Raw genomic sequence first — 16,209 nt, 5'->3', positions numbered from 1 at the left:
GCCCACTGCCAAGCAAACCTCAGGGTTTTTTCAAGGTAGAGTGCCATATTTATTGTAGTATTTATGTATTTCTTAACGATTTAACATGTGTAAAATTATGCTACCATTTTTTTTAGATTCCTATCTTTTTCATATGTCACTGATGAAGTTTCTGAGTATTATGCTCCTAACCCCATTTTTATTGCAACTTTTTCTTACAACTTTTCATAGCATGGTGATTCTTAAAAAGGTCTATGTTGCACTATAGCAGAACTGACTATACCATTTAACACTGTAAAATCAATCCATGTCTCTACATTTCCACTGCTATAAGTTTAATCCCAATAATTATCAACTTTCACCTGGACTATATAGCAATGGTCTAATTCTGTGGTTCTCAACTAGGGGACAGTGCCTCCCCATTCCCACCCCTGTCTAGGCCCCTGGAAATGTATGTGTACATGGCAGGGAGGGAATGTTTTTGGTTGTCACAATGACTTGGTGAAAGGCACTACTAGCATTCAGTGAACTGGGGGAACAGAGATGCTATAAGCTCAGCAATGTTGCCCATACAATGATTTGCCATCCTAACATGCCAACTATAACCCCATTAAGAGAAACCAGTACTGATCCCCCCATATCAACTCTTAGCGCTCTCTATACTGTATCCAGAAAGAGCTTTTTCAAAATGCAAATCAGATGATACCTTTCTTATGTTTAGTGTCTTTTAATAGTTTCCCATTACCCTAAGGATAAGGATCAAAATCTAAAGTGTGACCTACAAGCCCCTGCCTCCTCCTCTAGTTTCATCCCATGCAACTCTCCTCTCTTCCTCATGCTCACTATGCTCCAGACTATCATTCATTCAACAAATAATGATTAAACATCTACTGTGTGCCAGGAACTTTTCAAAGTGATGAGGACAGGGGTGCCTGAGTGGCTCAGTCAGTTAAGCATCCGACTCCTGACTTCAGCTCAGGTCACGATCTCACAGTTTGTGGGTTCGAGCCCTATGTTGGGCACTGTGCTGATAGCACAGAGCTTGTTGGGATTCTCTCTCTGACCCACCACCACTTGCGTGCACTCTCTCTCTCTCAAAATAAATAAATAAACATTAAAAAAAGTGATCAGGACAGAACAGTGAACAGAGGAGACAAAAATTCTCCATTCTCATGGCACTTACATTCTAGTCCCATGAAGCTGCCAGGCTTCTCCTTATCTCAGGGCCTTGCCACATGCTTAGCTAATTCCTACTCATCCTTCAGATCTCAGCTGAGACACCCTTCCTCAGGAAACCATTCTCTGACTGTGACCCCCTAAATCAGGCCCCCTTATCAAATGATAACACGACTCAGGACTTACAACACAATTAGAATTATTTAATATCCATCTTTTCTGTTATATCTCCAGGCCTGGTACAGTACCTAGAACACAGAGGGCACTCAAGAATATGTGTTTACTGATGAAGATGGGTATGTTTATATATACATATGCATGTGTCTTAATGCTTTATGAATAGGAATGTATAAGTGTATTTGTACCTATGTATATTGCCATGTATTTCTGAAGGTGACTATGTGAATATATATACACACCCATTTGTATGAATGGAAACATACATACAATTTTGGGTATGCCTCCTTGGGTATATTCATTCACATGAGTAAACATGTGTATGTTTATGCATGCGTGCATGCGTGTGTGTGTATGTGTGTGTGTATTCTTCTGGCTCCTCAGTGACAGCTCTGACCTCCTGGAGGGAGCTGGGAGCAGGGCCCCAAGTCTTCTCTAAGCTGACAGTTCAATAAGAGTATAAGATCATTCAATGACACTCCAAATGTCAGCAAACATTGGCTTGCTCCACTCTGCTACAGGGGAAGTAGGTGGAGGAGGGAGATGTGGAAACCTGGCTGCTGAAAAACTGTTCTTTCCTGATGCAATGCACACCATTTCTGGACAGGAGAGGCCTTCGGAAATGGGGATAGTGAATTCAGTCCCAGTTCACTCACTGGGCAAGTCTTGGTGACCAAGACCGTCCCTACTTTTTCCATGAGCAAAGTTCCGCTATTGGAGTTGAGCAGGAGAGGGGAAGGAAGGAAAGTAGGGAGGAAAGAGTAAGATCAAGTACAGGAGAGGGCCCTGTAGACAGCCAGGGCCTGGGTCACACAGGGGGAAAGAAAGCATAGAATAATACACTGCACAGTACCCATGCAACCCTGGCAATGCCCTCTCTGGCTTACTCTTATTGTTACTCTTTTTAAGGGAGCAGGAATCTTTGTGTGGCCTGTACTAACTCATGTAGTATAAAGGTCAGACATGCAGCCTCTCTGTCCTGAATGGATGCTCACAAGGACTGGCCCAGAGTTTGTAATTAAGTCATCTTTCGTGCTGGATCCTGTGGCACAGCTGGAACATGATATGGCTAGAGGGCTGAGAAGGGGTTAGACCCCTCTATTGCCACTCTCCTCATGCCACTCTTATTTTTCCTAGACCTGCTCAGTTGACCTACCAAGAAGCAATCACAAGGCCAACTGGGAACAGAGTCCAGTTTCCACTTGTACCCATTTCCCCCTCTATGGCTCAGCACAGTCTGGCAGAGAACCAAGCGGAACAGGCTCAGGACAGCCTGCCTCCAACCCCAGCAGCATCAAGGTAGCCCTGAGTGGCAATGTTAACACACGGGTCGGCTGTTTTCCTGCCTCTCTGCCAAGGAACCTGGAGGCAGGGAGCTATCCAGACACCAAAAAGTCTAGTGAACTTCACAGAGCAATTGTTCAGGTCAGCGCCTGCCTCGCCTGGCCGGGCCTTCACATTGCATTTGCTGAGGCCAGCAAGCAGTCTCAGATGCACTCTGACAGCTGGCGTGCTATCTTCAGGAGCACAGGCCTAGCCACACCTTCATGCATAGCCCGCCAAGCCCTGCATGAGAGGGCCTCTGTGGAGCCAGCTCTCAAAGATCAGTCAGCCAGCCAGCAACTATTCACTGAGCACATACTCTGTACCCACCACTGACCTGGCTACTGCAGACACAGAAAGGAGCCAGCCTCAGTCTCTATGCTCCAGATGGACATGTCTACAAGGAAGCATATTTGGACTCAGTTTCAACACTCAAAGATCACAGGTATCCAAAGGGTCAAGGAGTCTCAAGATAAAAGACTGACTGCTGAGCTTCCCAGAAGAGGTGATACCTGAGCTGAATCTTCAAGAAGAGGGAATGTGCCCAATGAAAATGACTAAGGGGCACTTCAGACAAAGATAAGGCCACAGGCCAAGACCTGAAGGTAGGACAGAGCCTGGTCCCCTCAGCCAAAGATGGAAGTTAGTAAGTAGCTGCTGCTCAGGCCCAAGAGACATCAGCTGGAGAGGTGGGTAAGTGTCAAAATACAAACAAGCCAAGGACCAGGTGTGAAGGACCTGAGTACCAGGGGAAAGCAAAGGAGTTCACAATGTTGCCACAAAGAATGGCTGCCCTGAGACCTATGGAACTAAGTCCAAGGTCATTCTCTTCTACTGTTCCTCCACATGCTCACTTAGCTCCAGCCCATACACACACCAAAAGAATGCTGTTCCTCCTGCTGGAAAGTCTTCTCTCCTCTTCAGACCCATATTCCACCTTCCTTGAATGCCCAGTTCAAGACCCAAATCCTCACAATACCTAGTTTTACCCTTCACTGGCTTCTCTCTTCTCTAAGGCCCCCTGGGAGCCACTGCTCTGATCTCTGGTGTGTTCTCTCTTCTCTGATTTCCTGGGAGTCACTAAGCTAACCAGCAACATGGGGTCCCTGAGGCGTTCAGGGCTGTTGTCCTTACATCAGAAGGATTTATGGGTGTGAGTCTCCCTAGTGTACTGGGCCTCCTGGAGAAAGGATGCCAACAGAGCAGAGATCTTGGGAGTCTATTCCTGTACCTTCTTTCTTCTGCTTACCTAGTGTAGCACACACTAGGAAAGTAGTTTTCTGGGTAATTCAACCTCTGCCAGGCCCCAACTTCATAGCTACACAGGGTTTCTCCCAGCCCACAGCCCCAGCACCCACTCCCCAGATACTTGGTGTTGTATTAGTGTCAGTCTCCTTCCTCAAATTCAAAGGGAACTGGGCTCTATTGTGCACAGTCCTTCTCACATGACCAAGGCTCTGCCAGGGCTAGGCAGGACCACAGCCAGCCTGAACCAACTCTACCTCTCAACCACATGGAGATACCAGGGCCAGTCAGGAGGGTCAGAGACCATACTCATGACCACATCAAATAAGTATACTTTCCCAAAGGCTTAGCTAGTGCCACATCTCTCCTAAAGGAAATGTAGCTCATCTCAGTGATTTAGTTTTGAGCAAGAATCTGGAAAATTCCCTTCACTGGGACTTCTCTGCATACCTGGATGACACCACATAGGGCAGTATCATACTCTACCCCTCGGCCTGGTCCCCAAGCAACTCCCCACTCCCAGAAAGGGCCCACAACCTTACAGTGCATGTTAACTAGGGAAGAGGAAGGAAGGACGTTGAGAAAAGAGAAGAACAGAAAGAAAAGGAAAGCGATGACAACAAAAAGAGAAGAATAGAGATGTGTAAAGAAAGCAAGAGGGGACAGGATCTGATGCACAGGAAACCCAGAGGAAGCACCAGAGTGGGGCTCAGAACACAGTACCTTTTTCAGATTAATCCACTGCTTGAAGTAGTCCGCCACTGGCAAGCCCAAGTACTGGCACTGACCTGGGAGCCTACAAGAAAGGGAAAAGAGAACAAGTTGGGCACACCCATTGTCCCAGGCATGGAGTCTGAATCTAGGAAATGCAAATAGACCTCAGAAGGCTACCCCATTAGTCACGGGTCCTACCCTGCCCAAGAAAGGCTCCCCACCTCTAGCACCCTAGACACTGGGCTCCAGATCTAAATGTGAAAACTTGGGAGACTCTATTCAAAATACAAGCAGCTACTATTTTCTGATGGCCTACAATATGCTAAGGATCTTACTTACAGTTTCACATGATTCTTCAGAACGACGTTATGAGGTAGCTATTGTTGCCTACATTTTACAGATGAGAAAATGAGATTCAGAGGGGTTACCTAAGGTCCCAAAGCTAAAAAATGACAGTGCCAAGAAACGAACCCAGGTCTGTCTCACCCCAAAGCCTATGTTCTTTCCAATGCACCAGTTTGTAGCTGTTTTGTTACAACAGAGAGGCAGGGATATAAGACAAGAGGAAAGAGAAAAGGAACACGTGGAGCTGGCTAGACAGGGGCCTCAGTTCACCCTTAAGTCTCTAGCAATAGGCTTTCTGCAGATACAGCAAACCATGCAAAAGGATAAGAGCTCAGAATTTAACCCAAGAGCCTGTTATTTTTTCTTTAAATTATAATTTATAAATGGTCTTTCCCTCTAGATATAATGTTTACCCACATAAATCCATTCAACCATTTACTGATGTTTAATAATAAACAGGCACTTAAAGCTCAAAAAGTTAAGACTTAGCCACTGCCTATAAGGGGCTCACAATTTGTTCAATGGAATGGACAATAAAAGAAATAGACTAAACAGCCTTAAGTTGGAGCACTGGGGTACGTGAAAAGATGGAGGAAGATACCAAAAATATTAGCTGGGAAAGATCACAGAACTTTCTTGCTAAGCTTGGCCATAGGCAATAGAGAGGCTCTGAATAGTTGTGATTTACATAGATTTTTCTGGGGCCAGCAAAAACAATACACTAAAAAAGCTGGGTAGTAACTCAGAGACAGACAACAGCTGTAGAGGTAACAAGCAAGGAACAGATAGAAGAGACGTAAAGGAGGCCTTGGCCATCAAGTGGGATGCAAGGCCCAATGAGAAGTGGTAGAGCCCAATTCAAAGGCTTATGGCTTGGCTGGTTTCATTCTACTCAGAATCAGACACAAAGAATGAGGCAGGGGCATAGAGAGGATATCTGACACCCAGAGCAGACCAGTATTTAATCATCATTTTTATTACTGTTTTTAAATTCTCTGCCTAAATCACAGTGACTGCTTACTACTTCACCTCCAAATACCACAGAAGGAGGCACAAGTTTGGGAATGCAGTTTTACATACATGCATGGCACATGGCAAGCACTCAATATCTACTGAGTTCAAAGTGTTTAGGAGACATGTGGCAGTGGGATGACATCTAAAGGGGCAGCTGGATATCCACTTTGAGGAGAGGTCTGGATTGGAGATATAAATTGCTGAATCATTAATGTAATTTAAATGAAATTAAAGCCATGAGAGTAGATGAGAGAGCAGGGAAGAGTATGCTGGGAGATGGCCCAGATTAATGTCTCATAAGTTCTACTGAGCTAAAATGGAAATCAAGACCACTGTCACACACATGGAACCCACTACATGCACCAGCCAGCTCTAATTTTGGACTCCCTCAATTCTAAAATTTTTTAATGTTTGTTTATTTTTGAGAGAGAGAGAGAGAGACCAAACATGAGTAGGGGACGGTCAGAGAGAGAGGGAGACACAGAATTCGAAGCAGGCTCCAGGCTCCGAACTGTCAGCACAGAGCCTGATGCGGGGCTTGAACTCACAGACCACGAGATCATGACCCAAGCCGAAGTCGGATGCCCAACTGACTGAGCCACCCAGGCGCCCCAGCAAGGTTTTTGAAAGATGAAAGATAGCCTTAGGAGCTAAAATGTGGTTGCCTAAGGAGAACTATATTGTTTGGATAACTTTCTTATTTCCTTCAATTTTTCTTTTGTGTTCTTATCTTGTTATTTGTGAAAATGCTTGCTGAGCTCAGCTATTTTTGAAAAATCACATTAAGGCCTGTGAGTGAAGGGGGCAACCAGAAGCAGCAGAATCTGCAAAGGAACAGGTCAAGAGGTCTGGCCAGGAAAAAGCAAGAATCGGGCCACCTATCATATTCACCCTTAGCCATTCCCAGTGTCCCCATTCTTTTAGATGACATGGATCAGGAGTACTATTGGCTGGGCTAGCCCTGGCAGCAGGGTGGGTAGGAGGCTCCCTCTTCAGCAAGATTTCAAAGGTAGACATTTCTACCCAGGTAGGAAGGGTCTAGCACAGTAGGATCTTGCCTGATCTTCTAGGGGGAGGATCTGTACCAGAGGGGCTACATCTAAGACAGACTAGACAGACTGTCAGGCTGGATAGCCAGCCTCAGATATGGCTCAGCAGCAACCCTGAGTGCTATCTGTATCCCATGACTGACTAAAGCACAGGAGGATGGGACTATAATTCTCACCCAGGCTCTAGTCACTTGCAGATACACATAAAGTTTGCAGACTCATAGGCATTCAGGTTGTTGAGTCCTCCAGTTTGTGGGTGGTCCTAGCCCTGTGACTCCAGGACATGAGCAGTAGAAATGTAGCAGGTCCAGGCCCATCTTCACAGAGCCACAGAGCCATATGCCAGAACTTGAAATTCCAGATGGGAGTTTCACGGGAAGACAGCTACACATTTCTAAGACAGAACCCTACCCAGCTTAGAGAACACCAAGAGAAACCCTGTGAGAAAGGTAGGTCAGAGTAGTAGCCATCTCCTACATAAAATAGGACACTGATGTCCAAAGAAGAAAAGGATTTGCTCGATCACACAACAATCCAAGGGAGAACTAGAAATGGGATCTCAGCCTTCTGACTGTACAAGGCATCAGTCATGCACATGCGCTCAGAGTTCTTTACAGTCCCTGGAAAGGCAAGGTTTGGGGCTTTAGAGAGGCAGACAGCATGGTGGTTACTGCTCAAGGTCATACCTGGGTCCAAGGTTCTTAGGAGCCTAAGGCTAGGATCAGTGGGTACCAGTGGGTACACGGTTCCACTAATTTGGAAAGTAAAAGGGCAAAAGTCCCCCTGGCACAAAGGGTCTGAATACTGAATTCCCACCAGATACTGATCCCAGGAAAAGAGCCACTGGCAGTGGGCCCTGGACTAGCCTGCGGGCATGAACGTGCAGGCAGGTTTATGGTGCCCAGGTCTCCATGCAGCTGGAATCACTGGGCACAGAGCTCCTCAACTGCCCAAACATCATCTGGCCATGCTTATTATTGTTGCCCAATGAAATTTTATGCACCGAGTCCACAGGTGTGATTTCCCCTTCTTTATGAGGGTCGGAATGACATCACCGATGGCCAATAGAAAAGAGCCAATTATGTCCAGGCCATAAAAAGGAATGAGATTTTTTCAACCAAATCAAAACTTCCTTCAGCTTCACGAACGTAAGGGGCCCCCTTTAAGGAAGGGCCCCCAGCCCTGCCATGGGCTCTAAACTGAGGGATATAATCAGTTTCCAAGTACTATCAGACCTAGGGCTAGAGAGGGGCTCCGTCTTCAGCATTCACCATGTGACACTGCTCTCATCACACTGGGCCCCTAGGGTCATCAAAACAGAACATCAAACCCTCCTCAAAGATGCCTGACTAGCTCCTTGCTACTCCATCCAGGCAGGAGTTAGAAAAGATGGGGTATTTCTCAAGTTCCCTTCCTACTCCTTCTAAATAACAAAAAAGAAAGCAGAGAGCCTTCCTCCACTTAGAAAGAAAAGAGTGTGGGAGGAAGAGGGGTGCAGGAAACTCCCCCCCCCCCACAAAAGCATAGGGCACAAAGCATAAGGAACCCGGCCCTCCCTACCCACCCCTCATCCAGCCCCACCACCTGCAGCCCAGTGCTTGGGCTGGGCCCAGACAGCCCTGATGGCAAACAGGTGTGACCAGCTCGGCGCCAGCCAAGGCAGGGGACTAGCTCATTAAGGGAACACCACCCTCACTAATGGGTAGGGGCAGGATGAAGCCATTGTGAACAGGAGCTCAGCTTTGAAGATTAGCTGGAGCAGAGCTGGGGGGCTCTACTAGAACTGCTAGGCTTGAGTTGAGGAGGCCAGCAGCATCCACGGAGGTCTGAGCGACAGACTGACAGACACCATCAGCCAGGAGCAGCAGGAGTGCAGGCACCAGTGCTGGCAAAGGTTATGCACACTCTTCCTTCTGTGCTTTTCTCTCTCTGTAAATCTTAGGGGCAACTCCAAATCAGGGAGATATATGTCACTCTCAGTTTTAGCACACTCGAGCCCTTAAAGAGCAGGAGGCCAGCTGAATCTGGAGCCATATGTGATCCCTTTCTGCCTCTCTGTGAAAGCCATGAGACCCGGATCTTGAAGTGATGTAGGCTGTCAATCCTGGTACCCAAAAGCTTGAGGATGCACATACAGCTCACCTGCAAGGGCGAACTATTTTGTCCCATCTGATATGTAGAAAAAGGAGAGTACTAAGGAGCAAAGGAAAGAGTAGGGAGAAAGGTTCGGTCTTCTTCAAAGTCACAGTTACACCATGGAGGGATAGAAGGCCCAGTATGGGGAAGAAGTAGGCCAACAGACCCAGCCAATCAGCCAGATGTATGCTCCTGCCAAAGGGACACCTATAAGGGGCAGTGAGGCTCATGGCCATGTTGGGTTTCTATGCTTGCCCATTCTGAAACGAACACGCATGCACAATGTTGTTGCTGGCTGTCCTGTGTTTCAGAACTGCCAGGTTTCCTAGGCCTCAGGAAAGGTCCCATTCCCACTGGGTCCCAGCCTGGGAGGTGCACCTAGTCAGAGACTCCACAGCCAGTGTGATGAGTCTGCACCCAGCACCAGCAGACTATCCCAGCCAAGGCAGCACTTGGCTGGGGACACAGCTCTTTGTCTCTCCTGTTTCCATTCCCCCCACCAGAGGAGATAAACAGACCCTGGGTGATAAACGGCCCGCCTTTCAAGATCACTTTTCCTCAAGTTGAGGAGAGTAGCTAGTGATGGATGGGCTGGAATTTGGTTATCGGGAAGGGCTGTCAGCCAGAGGTGCCTATCTCCTCCCCCACTACGCAGGGCATCATTACACTGTGGCATCGAGGTAAAATATGAGCAAGGGGAGGGAAGGAAGAAAGAAGGGAAGGCTGGGCTTCCACACGGAGCAAATTGAGCTACAATGAGAGCGGGTGTAAGGCTGGGACGTTAGTTATCTGCCGCGACACCTTTATCTCTGCGCAAATTGGTCCTTCCTCCCCCACCACATCTTCTTGTACAAACAGAGGCAGGCACAATGTGTCACCACTGCAATAGCGTGGCAATTTAACCCGAATTAGTGAGGGGGTCAAGCTAGGAAATAGGGGTTTCTCATTTCAACAGGTTCCTTAGTCTCTGCTGTGAACCACCACACTGGGGGGAGGAGGGTGGACAGAAAGCAGACTCATAATTGAATTCACTCACTTGGCCACCGCTGATGTATAAAAAATTAATGCTCAAGCCTCCTACTTATTAAAGCTGGTTAGTTTCTGTCTCACCTGCAAGATGCACCATGGCAGAAGACACGGCCTGGGCCACCCTGGGCAGGCTGAGCCCTCAGTGCTTTCAGGCAATGCAGGGATCAGTAAGGTCAGGAAGGGAGACAAAGGTGCTGCCTGAGACAGCAGCCCCACGCCAGCAACCCCTCCTAGAAGCCTACAGGATAGAGTGTAGGGTGGGGTTAAGGATGGAGGCCAGGGGGAGGGGTTGTAGAAGGTGATCACATTAGAGATGATCCTGGTCAGTTCAAGAATACACTTCAGTCTACAGATAGAAGCAGCATTCTGGTTTTACTCTCTACCCTGAGATGTCCAGGGTTTTTAGAGGGGTGTCCAGTAACCCCTCTCTGCCGCCCAGACAGGCAGACAGACACACACACACAGTTGTGCTGAAACTGAGGAAGCCAATGGCAGCACTGATGACAATGACAAGGCTAAAAAAGCCAGGTGTAGAGGAGTCAGGCCCATTCCCCAATGGCTCCCCCACTGCAGACCCCGGAACTAGAAGGGCCCTGATGGTGGAGGGGAGAGGGAGAGTACAGTAGAACCCCCCATCCAGCACACAGCTCTGCTGCACTAAGAGACAACTTGGTCAAGTGCCCATGTGTCCTTGGGCAAGTTACGTCACCTCCGTGCCCTGCTCTGTGAAGGTTGCAGGAGCCAGCCAAGGGAAACATATTCATACATAAACACTCACAGAAGGGATTCTGGCTAAAAGGAGATCAGCTGTGACCAATGCTGCAACAGCCTTTGGAGAGGCTTCCAGGCCACCTGCCTTGAGAAGACAGTGCCTTAGGCATGAAAAATATACTGGAGAAGCTTTGCTGGGGATGACACAGAAAGGGGAAGTTCCAAAAATACTCATCAACTACAGAAAATGAATTCCAAGAAGCTTTGAGGTAAGAAGAAGAGTTGTGCATGGAAGAGGCACTTGGGATTCATTCTCCAAATCTAAAGAATCAGCGCACAAATAGGAGGGAGGGAGCAAAAGTCAAGGCCCCAGTCTAGACACAAAATGGGAAAACTTTCTACCTCAATTGCCAACACATACTTTGGGTATCACTGAGACTCAGGACCCTCAGGGACAGAGGCCAATCAAACCTGATTCCTAGACTCAGGGAGCTTCCAAGGCCACCCAGAAGATAATCACAGCATGAAACATAATGATCACTCCAGGAGAGAAGACTAAGAAAGGGCCATCCCATTTCTGGTGATGGGAAAGCACTGCTGGGGAGCACTTACGCTCTGCTTCGGTCCTCTCTGCTTGAACACGCGCGCGCACACACACACACACACACACACACACACACACACTCTGTCCCTCCATTCTTCTCTGCCTGCCCACAACCCTGAGAGAGTGCCGACTTCTCAGCCCATTTTGCTCCCACACTTGCCCCCATCCTCTGGGACAGCTGCAGGTTACAATTCCAACCACAGACTTCAGAAAGATGATACACTTGCTGGAGCCTGCAAAGGGTCAGGAGAGAGTACTGTTTGAAATACCAGCGTGACAGCTGGCTCCTTGTCTGTCTCTTCCTCCCCCACTCCCCTCCCCAAACTTGTCATGGTACAAGAAGTCTATAAGCAGCCCATCAGCTTTAAATATCAGTGTGCGTGAAGCAGGAGCACGAGAGCGAGGGAGCGGGAAGCAGACAGCGAGTGCCTCTGTCGCCACTGCCTGTCAGGGAACACTAATGAATTTCACCACCAGCAGCCATGCTTCAGATGGGGTGGGGGGTGGTGGTGGTGGGGGTAGGGAGTTTTCTAGGGAGAACCTTACAGTATTAAAACATCTTTTCCCAAAGCCCTGTTAATAAATGTCATTGCAGAGCTGAGAACTACGGCCCACAGCTAGGACTTCAAGGCAAGGGAGGGGTTGGGACAAGCCCTAAGGTCCTCCCAACACAAGGAGAGTGCAAGTGTGAGGCTGGAGGGGGCCCCCTCTGAGCCCTGCAATTGGGAGGGTGACCACCATGACCCATGCTCATCTCATAAAGGCCGTGGGCTGCCTAGCTCAGACGACCAGGACCAGAAGGAAAGGCCTCTGATGAGGGGAGATCACCAGCTGTGCCTTCTGGGCCAGACTTAAGTCCACCCCACTTCCCATCAACTTCAGCCATCTCACTTCACAGGGAGGCCCACAGGCAAGGGGCTCCAGGCCATCCTTCCAGATCTAGGACGAGAGCAGTGGTGAGGAAACTCTGACACCAGTCCAAAAGGAAGTACTTCCCCACAGGTGGCAGGAGTCAGAGCTTATCGTAATCTCCGTTGTACAGATGAGGGCATGGAGGTAGAGTAGGAATGTGACTTTCCCAAATCCTACAACTAGTAAGTAGTGGAGTCAGGATTGGAACCCAAGTCTCTTAATTCTAAACAGCATGCAGCTTCTCTGAGGAAGGGCTGATCACCTCACTGTCTCCTGTGTGTCCTCTACTGTCAGGCCCTGCCCCTCCCCTCCATTCTCTCCCACTGGTACACACACACCTCTGGTCTGGCATAGGCCACAGCTGCCATGTAGCACAGGGCTGGGCTCCAGGCCAGGGTGAACCCAGCCTGGCAGAGAAAGCCCTGGGAATGAGCCAGGCCATCACCTGGGAGTCTCCACAGCTCAGAGGGCATGGTTGCAGGCATAAGCTTTCCCTGGGGTACCCTCTGCACAGCTCTGATCAGCAGTGTCTGATCTGGCAGCGACCTGCTGTGCAGGGGGCAAATGACATTTAATTTCCTCTTGGTTTCCCTATGGTACAGACGAAAGGCCGTCACCTGCGTCTGGGTCTGGCAGCACAGCTGGAAGTGTTCCCAGACATGCTGCTCTGGAGAGTTCCCAAACAGAAACCAGAACACAGGCAGAGCAGAGGGATGCCCCATAGGCCAGGCTGCCAGTCCTCCCTGAGAGAACCAACCTCAAATCCCCATTGCCGAGCAGTTGCTCAAAGCCTCTGAAAGGTACTGATATGTAAACAGTACTTCCCTGCTCCACTGCTTGCTGGTCCACTTGCCAACCATTTGTCCCCCACAGAGCCCACAAAAATGACCACAAGAAGCACACCAGGTGTCCTGATCAGCTGGTGCCACAAACACCCTGTGGAACAGTAGAATATGCACTTTCCCAATGCTGCAAATAGTTTAGGAAGTCAAATACCTTCTATCTCCCCAGACCCTCTCCAGTGAAACAATAAGACAAGCATCTCTCCGGAGTCTCCCCAATGACAATTTGTCCAAGGAAAGGGCACAGTGCCCCACCTGTGGTGACTGTGGGAAGTGTCGGAGCTGCCACCAGGACCTGGCTAGAGCTCGCTCCCAGAGGGAATGGCAGAGGCAGCAGCAGGGAGTAGGGTAGGGGGAGGAGGGGGAGCTGCTGACAAGAGGTTCTCAGAGCACTTTGGCCAGTGTCTCAGCTGATGAGCTATTCTTTTTGGCCAAGGAAATCAAGAGCTCCTTAGCAATTTGAGCTGTTTCCAAGATAGCTCACTCATCCCCCCAATTATAGTCTCCACCTGGCCTATGGCCATCTTGACCCTTTGCCTGAGCTGCCTTTGTGTGGCCTACGATGCCCTCTGGAGGCTCCACAGAGAGGCATCCTGCAAGCGGTCAGGTTCTGGGATGTAGACTGCTCTCTGCTCCAGTATACTCAAGGACACAACTGTTCCCCTTATCCTGTCTGTGACCGATCTCCTCTGCCCTGATCCCAGCTCCCTTGACTCCTTCAAGACATGTACGCACTTGGCCTACACAAAGTCACCCTTCAGGGTAGGCATTAGAACGGGCTAGTGGTTTTTAAACTGAGCTCAGTGGGGTTCTAGGATTCTAGAAGGGACATCAGGCTACTTTGAGGACTGGGGGAACAGGAGGAAGAATGGCAGGGTCTCACCCCAGCTTCAACCAGAGCAGCTCAACCCTTATATACTTTGTAATATTGGGCTTTCTTTAGTATTTTTTAAAACAAAATTTCCTGCTAAAAAATACTCCCCATTCACTCTCTCTACTGTGCTCCTCTGGGTTCTCATGGCATTTGTTTTGTATCTTCTCTGTAGCCTTCTCAGACTCCACCTTACTCAGCCTGTAGTTAGTTATGCACGTGCTGCTCTTTCTGTCCTGATCACCTGGTGCTCCTTATAGTCCCGAGCATACGACTTCCTGGCCCAGAGCAGCTCTCAACAGGGGCTAACTTTAGGCTACTGCTGGAATACCAGCACTTCCAGCATACACAGTGGTCAGCACCTTCAATGGCAGTTTCCATAAGAATTCCTTGGAAGAGAAGAGTTGCAGTGAAGCATAACTGACGTTTACAAGAAGGTCCTAGTGAAGACATGTGGCATATGCCACTCTTAAGTCACCAAATGAGGTACACCTGCTACCATCATCAATCACTTAAATCGACCTCCAAGGGACCAAAGAGACTTTTCCATCTGGCCAATCTCTGGGCAAAATGCAGATATTCCAACAGGAAATATCACTCATTAGAAGTTTCCAAACCCTGCATGTAAGACCATCCATGGCAACACAAGATGATGCTCATCAGATGAGTACTCAAGGGTCTGTTGCCTTGCAGAAGAGTCACCAGTCCCACAATTCTGCTCAAAGGACTCAAAATGGGTGCAGCTCCTCAGCCCCATAAACCAAGCCCACTGCCTGGCTTCCTTCTCCAGCCAGCTCTGGGGAAGGAGCAAAAGGGAGGCAGGGGTCTGTGCTCCTCCTAGCTAAAGCCACTTGTTAGTAGGCCCCAGATTCCTTTATCCCCAGGGAAAGGAAGGTAGCAATGAGCCCTATCCCTCCCCACCCTCCCCACCCCCAGTATGCCTCCCAACAGGGCCAGGGAAGAGAGCCATTAGTGTGTGCCTCAGCAGACAATGGGGAGGAGAAGTCTCCAGAGCAAAGGACAACTGCAGCAATTAGAATGCAGGGAGGTTCAGAAGCTATTTAACTGGGTGACCCCTGAGGTCGCTGCATCTGACTCCCATCCCTGGATAAATATTGTATGAGAGGGGAGGGGGGAGGGTGAGGGAGCCCTCAGAGTGCTGCTCCTCCTTCCACTCCATTCCCCACCCCACACGGCTGCCTCCAGCCACACACACCAGGAACATTATTTACAGCCCTGACAGTCAGAGCAATCACTCTGCTAACCAAGAGGGAATGGACAAAGTCGACTTACCAAAAATTGACTATGGCAATTGAAGAAGAAACCAGAGCTGTGGGGGAGGGGAGCTGAGCCAACACTGAGATGCAAGGCTTCCCCCACATTCTGGGCCTAGCTGGAGCAAATATTTCCCATCACCCCAAAACTACTAGTAGGTGAAACTGGTCCCAACTGGCAGAGTAAATCAGGAATGGTGCATCTCTCCACCTTTTGGGGGCTCCATGATCAAAAAACTCCTGGATCTCATCACTACCCAGGTGTTCCTTAGCAAAGATGGGAGTCCTAGCTACCTGCCCAGAGGAAGTGGGACTAGCCACATGTCACTTATCCAGCTGGTTCCTCAAGCCACAAGCAGGAGAGTCAGCCATAGCAGAAAGGGGTCAGGCTGAGGGAAGAAGAGGAGAGCATCTGAGTGCAGGCTGCGTCTCGGCCCCCACATGTGCCGCTCCTCCAGTCCTGCTCTAATGCACCCTGACATGCCTCTGAAGACAGAGAGCTGTTTGCAGTCAGCACCGTGATTTGTTAGTAATTATTTCCATGGTGTCACATTGCTGTCACTCTGTTAACAAAGAGACAGGCTGCCTCGGGCTGCCTGCAAGAAAGAACCGCAGAGAAAAAGGCCTGTCAGGCTCCCGGGATTCTCTGGGCTGGCTGGCTTTCTTCCCCAAACCAAAATCCTTGCAGGCTTTGGAAGAAACAGTTTTACAGAACTATCAAGTCTGAGTATGTCACCCTTTAGCCAGGGACACTGAAAATTTATCCCACCCACTCACAGCCATCCTTCCCGAGCTCTACTGAGCTAAG

At 49.0% G+C, this 16,209-nt stretch overlaps 1 protein-coding gene across 8 annotated transcripts in view; it reads right to left on the bottom strand.

Annotated features, from left to right (window-relative positions):
- The window catches only part of ERI3 (ERI1 exoribonuclease family member 3), a 127,594-nt gene that overhangs the window by 57,578 nt on the left and 53,807 nt on the right, over nucleotides 1-16,209 (bottom strand). For all 8 annotated transcript variants that reach the window (XM_049617286.1, XM_049617284.1, XM_049617285.1 and 5 more), the window contains one exon: nucleotides 4,624-4,696. In XM_049617286.1, the coding sequence (XP_049473243.1) occupies nucleotides 4,624-4,696 (73 nt within the window). The remainder of the gene's footprint in view (nucleotides 1-4,623; nucleotides 4,697-16,209) is intronic.

The sequence above is a fragment of the Panthera uncia genome (genome assembly GCF_023721935.1).
Source record: "Panthera uncia isolate 11264 chromosome C1 unlocalized genomic scaffold, Puncia_PCG_1.0 HiC_scaffold_4, whole genome shotgun sequence".
Classification (NCBI taxonomy): Eukaryota; Metazoa; Chordata; class Mammalia; order Carnivora; family Felidae; genus Panthera; species Panthera uncia.
Note: the sequence above shows the minus strand (reverse complement) of the source record. Positions and strands in the feature narration are given on the sequence as shown.